The sequence below is a fragment of the Telopea speciosissima genome, chromosome 9 (genome assembly GCF_018873765.1).
Source record: "Telopea speciosissima isolate NSW1024214 ecotype Mountain lineage chromosome 9, Tspe_v1, whole genome shotgun sequence".
Taxonomy (NCBI): domain Eukaryota; kingdom Viridiplantae; phylum Streptophyta; class Magnoliopsida; order Proteales; family Proteaceae; genus Telopea; species Telopea speciosissima.
Window position 1 is genome coordinate 40,375,435 of NC_057924.1, and position 17,628 is coordinate 40,393,062.

Here is a 17,628-nt window from a genome sequence, read left to right on the forward strand (position 1 = left end):
AATATTTTTTTAGTGATACTTGTCGATTCTAGGACCGATCCAGCAAAACCGATGTTTTGGGCATATTTGACCGATCTAGAATGGTTTTGATTGATCTGGATCGGTATCGGCCATGACCAATCCCAGGATTACGAACCATGGTATGTACACGACAACCAATGAGGGGTTGGAAAATGGTATCATCCATATGGGACCCACATGGTTAGAATAAGAGAGAGAAATATCAATGTGGATCCCACTGTTAAAATGTGAGGGTATAAAAGAATCTGTACAAGGGCATTATAGCAATCTTTTTCCCTCAACTTTATAAGCAAAAGAGAAGAAACACTCCATTGGCGAGTTGATGCTCTAAGGGTTAAAAATATAGACACAGAAACTATGAAGAAAACACAACGTAACAAAAGAAAAAACAATTAAAGGTTGGATAAGGTACTTACGTCTATAAAGAGATGACAGCGACTTCACTAGCAATGGAGAATAGGGTTGGAAGCTTTCTTCCTCGGGTCTCTTTGTTTACAAAGAATTCCCTCTAAACTCTAATGACCCCCCATCAATATCACTAGCCTACGGGCTTTGAACAGCCCTTCGGAGGTGACCCACAACCCAAACCATAGAATATAGTACATCAACCCTCAAAAAAAAAAAAAAAAATTTCCTATAACACTGCAAATAATCTAAATTAAATATCTCCAATGTAGTAGATGTTGATAAAGCAATGTAATGCAATTTTGGGATCAAAAGTCCAGTCATTTCCTTTCATTCCACTACGTATTCCCACCAACTTTATTTCCTTGTTAGGTTAACAAGGTACCTGTCATTTTATTTATGTGATGGGTAAAGTATCCTAATTCCTCTTCTCAGATTGGTTGGATTTTTTTTTTTTTTTTTTTTTTTTGCAAAGACGGATCATATAGGGCATAAAGATGGAGGTTCTACTCCAGCTTTGTCCTACATTGAACCTGTGAAAGGATAAGAACTATATTGCAGGGAAGTAACTTGGGCTGGGCTCAACAGGAACTTGATTGACCCAACTAAGATCATTCCAGGTTGGGCTTGCAGTAGGACTCTCAGTTATGCTAATGTGATTTTCCTATAACCAGACCAGGTGCTGAACCGCCAAATAGTCTTTCCACTGGTTCGACCTAGTTTTGATCTTAATTACAAGCTCAAAATGGATCGGAACACAAGGTATTAATTGTTCATCTGGTCATTTTTGAGGTTTTTAAACAGATGAAGTTTTGTTGTAGTCCACTGTACACTGTTAAAGTGTTCTGTTAAGACGATGTTGACAGAATAAGGAGGTTGCGAAAAATTAGAAAAGAAGGTTATATTCAATGCAAGGAAATGTAGGGACTATGGGGCTATAAACTCACAAACAACAAAGAAAAAAAAATGTATAAGTGAAAAGGAAAAGAGATCGTTGCCTGGGCCTCTAGAGCTTGCAAGTGCATGCTAGCCAATATATGGGAGTGCGCATAAGCATCATCCTGGATGGGATTTTCGACCTGATTTTTTGAGCAAATTACTCGAACCACCCCTGACCTCCTCCCTTGTGTTTCTGACAAATACTCAGACCTCCCCTACTTTTCAATCTTGAGGTTTCACTTAGCCCATGTCCGTTAGTATTTTAATATCAGGTAACGGATAAATTTGAAAATTTTAAGAAACCTGAAAATTATACCTATTTTCCCTAGAGAAAATTACCCTATTGCCTCTACACCCTTTCCCTTTCTTCTTCTTCTTCTTCTTCCTCCTCTTCTTCTCTGCTGCCTTCCATGTTCCAAAAAAAAACCTAACTCTGTTTCATACAAAACTAGAGACCATACCCTGTTCTAGCCACAAGCTATTAGCAAGGGAATCACACCCCCTTATCAGAGGTGGATTTGGGGACTAGTTGGACTGCTCCTGAGGTGAAGTTGCAGTCTCCTCCTGTTCTTCAACCCCTCTCCCCTCTCCTCTACTCGTTTGAAATGGTGTTGATTGAAAGAAATACCAAGTTTTGGTCATTTAAAAGTAAGGGTATTTTGGTCAAAATAGGTATTTTACTAACACCGTTAACAGACATGGGCTAAGTGAAACTAAGATTGAAAAGCAGAGGAGGTCTAAGTATTTGTCAGAAACACAGGGGGGGATCCATGAATTGTCAGAAAGGTTAGGGGGTCCGAGTAATTTGCTCATTTATGGGGGTAGCCTAATACTTTTGCTCGCTTATGTTCCTAGGCACAAGAGCCACACAAGCCATGTGACCAGGTAGCGTTCTTTTCCCCAAGAGAAAAGGGAAAGAGATCACTGCTAAGTTAATATCTAAAGGAAATCATTTAGGAATAAAGAAAAATGAGTATTTTAAGAATTATTATTATGCAAAGTTTGTTGGTTTGTTGGTGTTAGAAATGTGTCCATCAAATTCATTTTATGGACTTGACATCCATCTTGGACACTTTAAAAAAGCAGGTTATTCCCATTCTCGTACAAGAACGTCGAATGGGTTCCAGCTACCCAAATGGCATCCCCTTGAATAATATCAATGCCAAAAACATCATGATAGACTCTAACCTTGCAACAAATGTAAATGTCTCAAGGAGGGGCCCTCAAAGTATTTGGGGCTACCTACGGAGTTCGGCGTGACTAAGAACGTGTTTAATGAGGTGAAGGAGTGCTCCCTTAATAAATTGCAAGGTTGGAAACATCACTTTTTATCTTATGCTGGTAGGGAGGTTCTCCTTAAGGTAGGTATCTCTCCTATGTCAAATTTCACAGGTTTCCATTTTAAAATTCCAGTCTCTCATCATGATTCTTTTAATAAGGCAGCTACGAACTTCTACTGGGGTATGTGAGAGAAAGGTCCCAAAATGCACTGGATTTCCTGGTCAAGAATGTGCAAGTCAAAATCAAAAGGTGAGCTTGGATTCAAGGATACAAAGTTGCAGAATTTAGCGTTGTTAGCAAAGGCTGCCTGGCGGTTATGGTCTTCTCCAAAATCTCACTGGGCTCGTTTTATTAAATCCATTTATTTTCCATCCACAGATTTTCTTCATGCCAGATTAGGTAATAGGCTATCGCGGGGATGGCAAAGTCTCTTGGAAGGAAGGGTCGTTTTCCAATCAGGTTTGATATGGCAAGTGGGTTTGGGTGATTTGATTAGTATATGGAGCGATAATTGGGTACCTACCTTACCTAGGTACAAAATCCAAACTGAGATGCCAATCGGTTGTCAAGTTCAAGGGGTTTTGGATTTAATTGACCCTATAACTCGCACTTAGCGTGTGGATTTGCTTCAGCTTCTTTTTCGCCCAGAAGAGAAGAAGGCTATTCAATTGATTAGCCTTAGCTTGTTCCTAAGAGATGATAGACTGGTTTGGGGTGCTGTAAAATATGGTTTGTTTAGTGTGAAATTAGCATACCATATGTTGTCTAGTATGGCTCAAGCATCTGCTACAAACCAAGCATCTTTTTCACGTCCTCATAAATGGGATTTGGTTTAGGAAAAGGTATGGAATCGTATCTGGAGTATTGATGATTTACCTAAAATTAAAGCTTTGTTGTGGAGGAGCCTGTGCGGATGGACTACCAATAGGTAAAGATTCCACTATAGAAGAATCCTAGTAGATCCAAACTGTCGAAGATGTGGCGGCATGAAGGAGTCGTCGGTTCACATTCTTCTTGACTGCCATTTTGCAAGGGCTTTTTGGTTTGGGAGTTCTATGTCCTATATTCCACCAACGGGCTAAGACCCATCTGTTTCACTATGGCTACAAAACTGGGAGGATTTGTTTCGGAGGGACAAGAAGTTAGCCAAAGAATCATTATCTAGAGCAGCCTTTATATGTTGGTATATCTGGCGAGCACGTAACAACTATGTTTTTGGCACAAAGGAATGGAGCCCTCAAGAAGTTATTTTGGTTGCGGAGAGAGCATTCCTGGAATTCCAGAAAGCTTCAGGGAAAGAGTTGAAGCACTCAACGGGAACAACTTCAGTCCCTCCATAGCCTTCACAGGATGCTCAATGGTTCCCACCATCAATGGATTTTGTAAAGGTAAATTGCGATGCGGCGTTGAAGCAGGGTAGCTAGGAGGGAGGCATTGGCTTGGTGTTCCGGACCGACACGGGGAGAACCTTACATGCATTATCTACTCCACTTCATTTCACTACTGCCCTCCAAGGTAAAGCTCTTGCCATTAGAACGGTCATTTCTAAAGCAGTGACCTTGGGAATCTCTCATCTTATTGTGGAGTCTGATTGCAAAGAAGTAGTTCAATACCTCCAAGGAACTCTCAAGCACCCTCCTTTAGAAGCAGTTGTTGTCTTAGATGATGTTAAACGCTTTTGTAATTCCTTTACAGTTATTTCGTTTTCTTTTATTCCACGGGATCTGAATGTTATTGCAGATACCTTGGCCAGGAGGGCCCTGTCTATCGTGTGTATGACTGATTGGCCCATTTCCACTCCTTGGCTCCAAGTTTTGTTTCGAGCCCAAGGCCCCTCACATGATTATCAGTAAAGCTTCTTGTTACCGAAAGAAAAAAAAATGTAAATGTCTCATCAAAGTCTATCCTGTAGGGCATAACCTCTGCAAACCAATTTGGCTTTGTTCCTCACAACTTTGCGGGCATGCCGCTCAACGTGCAGTGGCCATGCCACTTGCATGCATGTGGGATATGGTTCAACTGGGCATTGGCCATGTGTAAGCTTCAATGGCCTTTTGTCCAATAGTTGCTTGCCATATGGCCATGACCTTATGCCAATAGTCATTGTGGCAATGCCACCTCATACTTTGTTGCCATGTTAGCAACGACCCACACATGCAAGAAAACATCATCCGTGCATCTCCCATGACCTCATGATTCCATGCCCGTACTCCATCATCCATGCTCTATCATGCCATCATCATGACTATAAACATCTCCATCATGTCTTGCGTGCACATCCATCATCATCACCCATGCATGAGACATGTCACATTATGTATCAGACGCATGCATGTACATCCATAATCTAAGCATCCATGCCTGTAACCATATAGCATAAGTCATACCATCCATTCATTTATGCAACACATACACATGCCCCCACATGTAAGACACCATACCATCATCATCCATGTATGTCTACATAACTTCAACATCACTGCCATGCATAATATCATGCAAGCATGCATGAACACATACCATATACATATCAAATCATGCAACACCATACCAGTCACATTCAAAACATGGCTCAGACATCCTGTAACATACCAACACATGCTAAAACATGTTGTATCATGCCAAACACATCATCATCCATCTGTACACATCTTCAATCATCAGAACACATGTCTTACACATCCTGGCACATCCCAGAACATATCAAACACACCCCAACACTGCTCAATCACCTCAAACATAATACTGTTACCAACAATGACAACACAAAACTGGTCCATATCCCCAACACAATTCCAATGGACGCACGGGTGAAAGTGTCACGATTTGTATATATGAAGCACACATGGTCAGGGAGGAGAGAGAGAGAGATGTACACACCATGCATGTACATCATATAATAGCTACTACTATCGGGCAACTTGTATACTACAGAACATAGATTTTGCCATCTTGTATTGGTATTGTAAAACATAAAATTTTCCATTGTAGTAAGTGAAAGAAAATAGTAAATGTATTATCACCCCTTCTAAACATTCTAATAGATACCACTAAATGCCAAAGATGTACGTTAAGATATTAAAATGGTTTTATGAGTGATCTTGCTCAATATGGAAAATAATCATCTTCAATTCTCTAAAAGTGTGTAGTACGGTAGTTGGAGCTGGAGATGTTGACACCTGACATCTCAGACATTCAATGGTACTGAGCTCGAGCAAAAAATGAAAGTCAATGAACTCGAACTATTAGATGTTTGAGGTACCAGGTGTCGACATCTCCACCCTAAACTGCCGCACTGCACAATTTAGGGAATTGAAAAAAATTAAAATCCCTGAATAGTGACCCTCAAAGATCAGATACTTTGAACCGACTTATAGTTTGGTTTTTAGTTCTGCATAATGATCCCTTGTTGACTGCTTCCTGTGAATTAGCCAAATACAACTAATATCAACTCAAACTTCCTTTTCACCCATGTGTTCAAAGCCTTATCAAAACTAAAATTTGAAACCTTCACTACAAGATGGACTCTCCCACCAATGAAGTGTTCTTAATTTCAAGTCAAAAAATATCAACAAATAAAGTCTTCCTTTGACTATATAGAAATTACAAGTGGCAGAGAGAATGATATGGCAAACACGTGGAAGCTTTTGAGCAAACCTTCTTATCTGCCATGTGCTATTATGAACAATCACCTATTCTCCATATTCTTCTCCTTTTAAAATATTAGTTAATAAGAAAATTTTTGGCTTTAAGGTTTTGATTGAAGAAGTCTATAAAAATCAAATATGGCCCAATTATGACATCAATACTGAAAACCCCATTTCCGAGAACTTTGTCTTTCTTTCGTTCGAAGAAAGCTTGGTGGAGGGGGCTTTTTCGTCATTTAAGCAAATTTTATCCGCGTAGTGGGCTGGTGGTGCTTCATTGGAAAGAGAAAGACCCAAACAAGACCAGAAAAGGACAACAATGAGAAGATGAGAAAATCAAATCATTTAATAACTAGTTTAGTACGGTAAGAATTTTAAGGAAAGGCAAGCCAAACCCTTCTAATAAAATAGCAAACAAGTAAAAGGAAGGAAGTTTGGTTTACAAATTATAAACTAAAGAACTTTTTGACTCCCCGGAACTTACTTTTTTTTTCCTTGAAGCTAGCGGAAGAAACTGTAAACTTCTCAAGGGTAACTTTTGTGTATAAACCAACTCAATGGTCTAAGCCAGTCCAAACTTTAACCCGTTTTTATATTACACATAGAACCACCATAACCCCCCTTTTTATATGATGTACAAACTTTCCTTTCCTTTTAACTTTATAATTGTTTCATCCAAAAAAAAAAAAATAAAGAAAATAAAGGCCTTCTCTACCCCTCCCCACTTCCACCCCCACACCCTTCTTCCCTCTATTTATAGCCATCCTTCAGACCAATTCAGGTTTTACTCCCCCTCAGCTCTTTCTTTAAACCCATTTAGGCTCTCTCTCTCTCTCTCTCTCTCTCTCCTCCCAGTCTAATGGGTACCTTCTCAAGAACTACCATAATTCACACTTTCCTTCTCTATGCACTCTGCTTCTCAGGTACTCTCTCTCTCTCTCTCTCTCTCTCTCTCTCTCTCTGGGTTTCTAGTATGCAATGGAGATTCAATTCATGGGTTTTGTTTTGTTTTGTTTTACAGGTTTTGGAATAATAGGTAGAGTTGAAGCAGTAGGTATCAACTATGGTCAAGTTGGCAACAATCTTCTCCCACCAGAGAAAGTCCTTTCCCTCTTAAGCTCCCTTAAGATCACAAAAGCAAGAATCTATGACACAAATCCACTAGTCCTCACTGCATTTGCCAATTCCGGCGTCGAACTCATCGTCACCGTCGAAAACCAGATGCTTCAGGTGGTGATGGATCCACAACAAGCCCTTCAATGGGTTACTACCCACATTAAACCCTACTTCCCTGCAACAAAGATTACTGGCATAGCTGTTGGCAATGAAATCTTCACAACTGATGACTCTTCCTTAATGTCTAGTGTAGTCCCTGCCATGGTTAGCATCCATGGAGCATTAGTTCAACTAGGTCTAGACTCATACATGCATGTCTCTACAGCTAATTCTCTAGCAGTTCTTGCCAATTCCTTCCCGCCGTCTGCCGGAAGCTTCCGGAGTGATCTTTCCGGCATCATGACACAGTTCTTGCAGTTTTTATGGAACACTAAAGCACCCTTTTGGATCAATGCATACCCTTATTTTGCTTATAAGGATGACCCATCTAGGATTCCTTTAGATTATGTTCTCTTCAACCCTAACCAAGGAATGATTGATCCTTACACTAAGTTACACTATGATAACATGTTATATGCACAAGTTGATGCAGTGATTTTTGCTATTTCAAAAATGGGTTTTGGAGGAATGGAAGTTAGAGTTTCAGAAACTGGTTGGCCTTCTAAAGGAGACCCAGCTGAGTTAGCTGCAACTATAGAAAATGCAGCAATTTATAATAGGAATTTATTGAGAAGACAAATGGAGAATGAAGGGACACCTTTGAGACCTCATCCAAGTCTTGAAGTTTATGTATTTGCTTTGTTTAATGAAGATATGAAGCCAGGGCCTACTTCTGAGAGGAATTATGGACTCTATCAACCTGATGGAACCATAGCTTATAATCTAGGGCTTTCTGCCTTGTCAACTCCTTCCTCAACTCCTGCTTCCATCTCTCTTACTTCCTCTGCTACTCAGGTAAAACCATTGGTCTTCTTTTTTTATTAAAGTTGTTACTTAGTTTATGGGACAAAAAAATTAGAGAAAAAAAGAGCTTTAAAGGCAAAAATGTAATTGTATAGAATATGGACATTAACCATTAAGACCTACTGATTTTCTTTTTCTTTTTCTTTTTCTTTTTTTTTTTTTTCTGTCTTATGGAACAGGGAAGAACAAGTGGATGCAAAAGCTTGGGATATTGGATTTTTGTGTTCTTGTTGACATTCCAATTCTTAATGAGAAGACCACTCTAAGAAAATGGAGTGGGGTGTAAATAGACATTCTTCTTGTAGGACTTTTTTGCCCTTTGAGTTGAATTCAAGGTACTCTCAAGAAAAATGTCATGACCCTCTTTTCACAACTAAACAGAATTGAAGCCAGACTTATTAGAGGAGAAGGGGAAAGGGCATTTTGGTCATTTTAATTGTAATTTTCTTAGGGTATTATATATATATATATATATATATATATATGTATGTATGCTGTTCATGTTAGAGGCTTAGCTAATGAGAATAAACTTTTTTGAAATTAGTGATGTGGATAGAGAATTCCTGATTGGTTGGGAGGAAAGCAAGCAACTTTTGGACGTGGAATCCATAACAGTTCATTTACCAAAAAAAAGGAATCCATAACAGTTCTCAATTCTTATACAAGGTGTATGTGTTTCCATGTTTTCAGTAAATCTCTGTTTGTGCCTTTTCTATATTTTAAAGGATTCTATAAGAAATAAAAATAGAATCTAAGAGCAATGGGGATTGATTGATTCTTATTTTATTATTCATCAAAAATTGATGATAAATCAGATAAGGAGAAGGAGGAGAGAGGGTCATAGCTTTATTCCCTCATCACCATAACTGTTAGTATTGGCCAGTTTGATCCTTTTCTAAGGAACCTTTTCTTTCTATAAAGATGCAAGAAATCCAGAGCTTGCTTGCCTCAACTATCTCTTTTCTCATACCCTTAAAACCCCAAAGGAGAAAAAAAAAAAGAAAAAAAAAATTCTCTTTTTTTTTTTTTGGTTCCTCTCTTCATGTTCATGTCATGTTCATGAAGAGCAACACAACAGATGAGTCTATAAGGCTGGTCCAGCCATTTCAACATCAATTAAAGAACCATGGTGCACATGGTGACCACAATTTGATTGGGTCCCATGCATGTAGGTTGAGGACTCAGAATCTACATGTAATATGCCTAATCTCCAACCGTCCAAAACAAAAGTAGAAAAAAAAAAAAAAAAGGAGTAGAAAAAGAAGAATCCAACATGGGACACATCAGTTCTGTCCCACCCAAACCCACCTATACCACATGCGTGTGTAAGTGTTTGCGTGGCTTGGCCTTTTTGTGTGTGTATGTGTGTGTGAGAGAAAGAGAGAGAGAGAGAGAGAGTAAATACCCAATTCTCTGTTTTTGCATTAGTTATGGTTTCCGGCCACTTCTAGTCTTCTTACTTTATGGATGGTTTCAACTAATTCATTCTCTTCTTTTTTTCACTGAAAGGGATTTTCACAATGGTAAGACTTTTAATTTTTTAAAAGGAATTATAAAATATTCCACATATTTTCTACTCTAAAAAATGTAACCTAAGAAGCCAATATAATGGATTTTCTTGAGTTTTCTAATATAATTATATAATATTGATTTATAAGATTTAATTGTATCCATCCTTAACTGTATGAATATGGGATCTAAAAATTTTCCTAGTTGTGAGCCATTTCCATGGGTATGTAGGGCATGCATCTTAAAATTGGTTTACTAATACATTCTTTTTTAAGGGGGTTTTTTCTGGTCACTATGCCGGTATAACACTTCACTATTTGCCAGATAGCAATATGTGGGTTATTCTATGTAATAGAGGACAGACAAACATCTCATTGGTACAATTTCAACTTAAAATGAGTAGAGGAAATGGATAAAATTATAAAAGATGTCACTTTGTATTTTATATTCATCTCCATTTGATGATATTTTTCTAACTTTACTAAAACTTCGAATAATCAGAGTTTAAGCAAGTTTCCTTGCTTACTTTATAATAAAATTTGGCCATTGAGATGTATGTGGGATCTTCAATCACATGGATTAACGCATCTACTGTCAAGTGGCAAATAGTGAAGCATTATACTTCACTAGGCATTGACACCTAGAAGGATCCTTTTTTTAATGGGATACTGATACGCCCTTTAATACTATACTTTAGATCGAGTTTAGTCCTTGGTCTTAGCTCATGGACCGTAATATGATCCAACAAGATTCGGACCATCAGATTTGACAATCCCAACCAAGTCCGATTGATTCTCACATTTCAATAGCGTATCACTTAACCCCAATCAAGTTTGAAACGATTTGAATTAGAATAAGGGGAAAAGAACCCTGAACGTCAGTGTGGCCCTGACGCCCATACAAGGGGCACAAATGATTATCCCGCTCCCCATGAAAGATGGAAACCATGGTCCTTGTTGATGCCTCTGCATGCTTCCATTGGCCCCCAACGCTGATGCAGGGACCACACTGCTTTTCAGGGAACCCTATCCTAATAATAATTAGAGAGTAATCTTATACCCGATTTCAAGTTTTTAAACCTTACTGCTAGGACTGCTCTGATAGAATCGGTCCCCTCAGTGAGTATAGACCTATAGGGTGGCGCATGATATGTTGACTATCTCCTCTCCTTTCCTCTTCTCTCATATTGCAAGCAATGACGAAGATAAGGACCAGAGCTTTTTGGTGGTTTCATTTTAAGGTGATGAGGAGGTTAAGTGCTGTTCATTGTAGACCCAACTGCCCAAACAACGGTAAAGCTTTAAACTCACACTATAAACAAATTTATCTACTAAACTAAACTGTGAGAGACACTAATTAAAATATAAATCCACTCTCCCTAGTCTTTTAAGTCTTTGGCATATCCACATGCAATAAAGGAGTCTTAAGGATATACTTCTTCATGCTGTGTAAGTAAACCCTTAAACATAAACATGATTATATTAGTATAAGAGAAGTGTAATCCATCAGTTAATAACTAAATCCAGCATCACTGGAATGAGATAACTTTTTTAAATGTATACAAAAGGTAAGGCCACATAAGGAAGGATTAAAAAATGAAGGGTGGCCTAATAAGGTTATAACCAAGTGTGTTTTATTGTCTACATAGTCAAGTTGGTTTTAACTCTTTTGAATCTTCAAAGAAAGGAACCAAGCTCTCTGCCTAGTCACATAGGAATAAAACTGTAAAAGAAACTTTGCATTCTTTCTTTGATGCTTTTTGATCTTTAGCACTAAGAGAAAGAAAACTTTTGATGATGCTTCTTAATTCAACCAATACATGTAAACGAATGTTTGTTCCACCTTACTTGCAAAGGCTTCTAAATTAGATTCCTTTCTCTATAAGACTGTCATATTCTCTTTGTCTATACTTTATCAAACTATAGAGTTAAGAGTATTATTCTTCTTGGAGGGAGATCAAATTATGAAAATATAGATTAAACTAGATAAACCTCTCCTAGCCTTGTTTAAACCTAAATCTTTGTTGGGCTTAAGAACTTTAGTTTAATCTATATTTTTGTGATTCAAAACTAGCGTAGTTGGTAATACTGTGTAGCGTAAAAGTCTACCCTACCAGAGGACGTCTTGGGTTCAAACCTCCTAGTTCTCATCTTCCCTCCCTCCTCCATAGAAAAGATACCTAGGTCAAACACACACACACACACACATATTGAATCATCCCCGTGATGTCAAGATTGCCCTTCTTGAAGTAGACTTGGCTTCCTTTTTTTTTTTTTCCTCCCATTTAATGAGTTTATTATTTGGTTTATTTCTTCTTCTAAAATTGTTGGAAAACCAGGTTTTCTAACTCAACTCGTCTTCTAGAAAAACCTGGTGACTCAGCCTGGTCAAACCCGTTTAAGACAAGTCACTTTTTTTTATTTTATAATGCAATAAATATGTATAAATTAGTAAAAAAATCAAGTAATCACGTATCAATGCATTTTGAGTTTATACCATTGAACAAGAGAAGGAGTCGAGGAGCTGAGGCTTTCTTATTGTTTTAGATTATGGATTTACTATTTAGTTAACTCCGTTTCTAAGTGAACTGGTTTTATGATTTTTTTAAAAATGACTAAACTCGCCGATTTTGTCATGACTCGGGTAAAAATACTGAGCCTTATTTGACTCGGACCATTTATGACCCAGTCTCGTCATTTTATACCCTAGCCTAGTCTACACGACTCTTGACCAGGTTTTCAAAATTTTGACTCGACTTGGGCGACTCGCCCCAATCAAAACCCAGTTTTCCAACCATGCTTCTAATGGGTTTGGGCTTTTTATTTTTTATTTGTTTGATGCATGAAAAAACATATATGTTATAAATAAAAAAATGCAACACAACAGGAGACAGACCCCAACCAAAACAAACAAAACAACCATCAAAAGGATCAAAGCTAATAATATAGGCCAAGAACAATTCTATGGGAACTCAAAATATCAAGATTTCCTGTTGATCGCAAATAGTACAAGTAAAACCTCACCAGCTCCCTTCACTAGGCCTACACCCACTTTGGACTCCCCTCCGCCTGCAGTAACCGTGGACTCCACTAGGCCTGCCCTCAACTTGGACAACACTCAATTGGTTTGACCACCACCCTCGCTTTTACCACCCATTGAACTCGTTGTTGATCTCCCGGTTCATTCACCTCCAGTATCTCGTCATCCAATGGTTACCCGAAATCAAGATGGTACCCGGCGCCCAAAGGTTCTTCTTGCTACTTCTGCCCCTTGCCCTGTTAACCTACCCAAACCGACATCTTTTAGTATAGCTAATCGCTATCCTGAATGGCGCAAGGCCATGGACCTTGAGTTTAATGCTCTAGTACAAAATAGAACTTGGACTCTTGTTCCTCGCAACTCAATTATGAATATTGTGGGATGTAAGTGGGTTTTCAGAATTAAGCGCAAGGCTAATGGTACTCTAGATCGGTATAAGGCGCGCCTTGTCGCGAAAGGGTTTAATTAACAAGAGGGTGTAGATTACACAGAGACATTCAGTCCAGTTGTCAAGCCTACCACTATTAGGTTGGTTATATCTATTGCTTATTCTCGCTCACGGCCTATTCGTCAACTTGACGTACAAAATGCATTTTTCCATGGAATGCTAAATGAAGAAGTCTTCATGACGCAACCACCAGGTTATCATGATTCAATTTACCCAAATCATATTTGTAAGCTTCGCCAGTCTATCTATGATTTGAAACAAGTGCCTCGCGCATGGTTTGAGCGACTAAGCAACTTCTTACTTGAACAAGGGTTTACCAGTTCCAAAACAGATACTTCTTTATTCATCTACCATACCCATACTGATATAATGTACATTCTAATTTATGTGGATGACATTATCATCACCAGCAACAATGAGGCCACTCTTGCTACATTTACTGCGAAAATGGCATCTACATTTGCAATCAAGGACCTTGGGCCACTTCATTACTTCTTGGGTGTCAGTGTCATTTCGACACCACGGGGATTCCTTCTCTCTCAACGCCAATACATTCTTGATCTACTTACTCGGGCAAACATGGCAAAATGCAAACCGGTTTCTCACTAATGGCTGTTTCGACTCAGTTTACTAAATTTTCTGGTTCCCCTATGGATGACCCTATTCTATATAGGAGCATGGTTGGTGCTCTTCAGTATGCTACCTTGACCCGTCCAGATATACAGTTTGTTGCTAATAAGGTCTGCCAGTTTATGCATCGTCCAACAGTCGATCACTGGGCTGCTGTCAAGCGCATACTTCGATATCTTCAATCAACTGTTGATCATGGTCTACTTTTTGAAAAACAGTCATCAATAAATATTTATGCATTTTTCGATGATGATTGGGCCGGTTGTCTGGATGATAGAAAGTCTACTGGGGGTTTTGCAATCTTTCATGGCAATAATCTAATCTCTTGGAGTGCACGTAAGTAGGCTACAGTTGCACGCTCTAGTACAGAAGCTAAATATCGGGCTATTGCCAATACAACGGCAGAATTGACTTGGATACAGTCACTCCTCAAAGAACTCCACATCTTTCTACCTTCAGCTCCAGTACTTTGGTGTGACAATGTGGGGGCCACGTACCTAACTGCCAATCCTGTTTTCCATGCCCGCACAAAGCATGTAGAAATTGATTTTCACTTTGTCAGGGACAAAGTTGCTAAGGGTAATTTGGATGTTCATTTCATCTCAACAAAGGATCAAGTGGCCAACATATTTACAAAACCACTTTCACATCAGCGCTTCGCTACGTTAATGGGCAACCTCAAGGTGGTTCCTTCCCCCTTGAGTTTGAGGGGGTGTATTAAAGAGGATATTTCTCCACCAGATCTTATCTCACCTACAGCTCATTCCATTACACATATACATGGGATGCCTAATGTAGATGTTTCCACGTATAGAAAGAAGTTAGCTAATGAAAATCATAATAAGGATCATGATAAGGCTCCACCTCATCTTTCCTTGTATATTGGATTTGTTCCTCAATCAGTTCCACAATTAACTCAAACGATATCTCAAGAGTCATCGTTAAATAGGGACTGTACTCAAAAGAAGATATAGTGAAAAACCTTACTGTGGACGTAGGTCTTAAGCACCGAACCACATTAAAATCTTGCTGTGTTCATCTCTTCTTCTTTTCATTATTCTCTGTTATTGCTTCCTTAACATGCGATGACTCTGTATCACTGTAAAAATACTATAGCCCTCTAAAACATCAGCTTCTTCAAGAACAGTCTCATCAACTTTAGTGAGGCAACCAGAAGAAGGCCACCACTCAGTTAGGCATCTTACTGAAATTTCAAGCACTATAGGTTCAGGGTTCAGACAGGATATGTTTGCTCTTTTCTTTTTTTTGTTCCTGATCAAAAAAATTTTCTATGGCTTCCCAACTCTTTTACTGCCAGATTGAAAAGGCCAACCTTAGTCGAACACAAAAGAGAAAAAATATTCCATCTATTATGAAATGTTATTAAGAAACTATTCTTTACCAGACATTTTTATGGATATTATATGAATATAATCCGTAAAGACTATTACATGAATGTGACAAATTATAAATATTTAATAGAACCTAACATTTGAATAATATGCTAATCAAAAAACATACAGCTGAAAAGAAAGAAAAAAATTTTAAAAAATCAAAAACATTTTATTTATTTGAAAGAAAGTGGGGAAGAGAAAAGAATAAGGCTTAGAAAAAATATCAATAATCTTGGGAATTTTCTGAACCATGAATAGAAACAACCCCCCCCCCCCCTCCCCTCCCCAAAAAAAAAAAAAACAAAAACAAAAGGGGTGAGTGGGGGTTGAAGTACAGGCCCAAGCCCAGCTGACCAGTCGGATCAAATTTTTACACCCTTAGTTCCCTACTCTTGGCACACAACCTTACTGTTACAATATGTAGGCCTACAAAAGGACAGGGATAGAAGGAAAAGGCAAGATACTACTCTCTACAACATGAATTTCTAATTTTAAATTGTCCCAAGTCCATTCCTTTGGGTCTTACCATCGTTTTTTGAAGACTCTCTTTGATTGCAAGGGAAGGAAAGTGAAAATTTTCAAACTTAAAAAAGAAACTTTTGTAATCATTACCCAACATAATTGTATGGACCGAGTTTCTCTCCACCCATGGTAAATGAGATCCCAATCACCGAGGGGCAGGAGAAGGTGGGAATGGATATCGGGAGGGTATTTTGGAACATACAAAAACCCTAGGAGGGGTTTGTGAACCCTAAGATGGTGGGTGAACCGTCCTCTATGGGTGGAGAAAAACTGAATAATTATCACCTCCAATTCGTGGGCACCTCCAATTCCTCTAATAGGGGGAGTGGACCCCACCTTGGGCAGTGTTTTCGGGCAGGGGGTAGGGTGATCATTTTCGCCCCATGTGAGGAATTGGAGGAATTGGAGGGGGCAGCGAATTGGAGGGGATAACGATTCAGGAAAACTTTGTCCTAATTGTATAAACTACTTAAATTTCTTACCGTATTGAGGAATGATATCTTTTAGATGTAATTTTTATTTTACTTCTCAAATCCAAGGGATTTAGAAGCAAAGTAAAATAAAATTTAATAACCAACTGTGGAATGATTTAGAGTTAATGAGATAACCATGTGGGATAATGATGACCGGAAATAAAATTTAATAACCAAATGTAGAATGATTTAGAGTTAATGAGATAACCATGTGGGATAATGATTACTGGAGTTTCTTTATTAAGTTTGAAATTTTCAATTCTCTTCCCTTCAATTTCCCTTGCAACCAAACGAGCTGAAAGAACAATAAGAACAGACCCTTGTTTTTAGTATCCAGAGAACCTCCACATCAGAAGTTTATCTTTTATAATTTCTACATGTGTAATTTAACAAATTTGAATCAGAAACCACAGTTACTCATAGCCCCTGAAGGATCTAAAGCTTATTTTAACAAAATGTGTCCAGGAACTTTATGACATGAATGACTAAGTAAAGAGAAGTGGAACTGAGGAACTATTAGACTAAGTCGCAATGGAATTAGTTAGAAGGGGAGGAATGAGGATTAAAAACTTATTTAGGTAATAGATACAGCATGGATACATTAACATTAGTGCAATAAAGATTCTATTTGCAACAGGAACCCATTACCCTGCTGGTTACTGGAATTGAACCCAAGCCTCAAATAGATCCTAAAAGAAGATTCTGGAAGCAACCCCATTATTGAGACAACTAAACAATGACTAATCCATCTGGTAATTGGGTTTTGATGAGGCCTAGTTTTAGCATATCCAAGCCATCAGTCTAATTCAGAATATTGAAATATCAATAGCTTGTTCTGACTGTTAATAGGAACAAGGTCGTGGACCCGGTTCGTGGCAACCACCAAGGGCGGCATCCTACCCACAAAAAGGAGAGAGAGGGCTGGTCACTTTAAGTGACCGACTCTCCCTCCTCTCCTTCCCACTCTGAGTATGACTCTCCAAAGGGGGGACCTTAGGTGAGGTTATATAAACCCTCCTAAACCCTAAGGCCATACACTACTCTAATTCTCTCATCTCACTCTTGCTCTCCAAGTCTTTGTGTTCTCTGTGGGATTCCATCTTTTCCCAAGGATTTATGGTGTGAAGTTCTACACAGAGAAGCCTTGCAAAGATCGTTCGTGTCAGTGGTGCTAGTAATCAAAACTTGGTTCTTGATCTCTTCCACTGCCTTCCCATATCCATTCAGGTAAGATCTGAACT

At 38.6% G+C, this 17,628-nt stretch overlaps 2 protein-coding genes across 2 annotated transcripts; both read left to right on the forward strand.

Moving 5' to 3' along the window:
• The first annotated feature begins 7,107 nt into the window (after positions 1–7,107).
• Positions 7,108–8,742, forward strand: LOC122639592 (glucan endo-1,3-beta-glucosidase 11-like). Its single transcript, XM_043832460.1, has 3 exons — positions 7,108–7,216; positions 7,315–8,363; positions 8,552–8,742. Exons 1-3 carry the CDS (start codon positions 7,153–7,155, stop codon positions 8,636–8,638), a joined length of 1,200 nt encoding a protein of 399 aa, XP_043688395.1. The 5' UTR covers positions 7,108–7,152; the 3' UTR covers positions 8,639–8,742.
• Positions 8,743–13,976: 5,234 nt separating this feature from the next.
• On the forward strand, positions 13,977–14,342 carry LOC122638884 (uncharacterized mitochondrial protein AtMg00810-like). Its single transcript, XM_043831736.1, has one exon. It carries the CDS (start codon positions 13,977–13,979, stop codon positions 14,340–14,342), a length of 366 nt encoding a protein of 121 aa, XP_043687671.1.
• Positions 14,343–17,628: the final 3,286 nt, after the last annotated feature.

Coding starts and splice junctions, on each gene's coding strand:
- LOC122639592 (XM_043832460.1), top strand. CDS start 7,153: ATGGGTACCTTCTCAAGAACTACCATAATTCACACTTTCCTTCTCTAT. Junction 7,217..7,314: donor CTATGCACTCTGCTTCTCAG/GTACTCTCTCTC, acceptor TTTGTTTTACAG/GTTTTGGAATAATAGGTAGA. Junction 8,364..8,551: donor TTACTTCCTCTGCTACTCAG/GTAAAACCATTG, acceptor CTTATGGAACAG/GGAAGAACAAGTGGATGCAA.
- LOC122638884 (XM_043831736.1), top strand. CDS start 13,977: ATGGCTGTTTCGACTCAGTTTACTAAATTTTCTGGTTCCCCTATGGAT.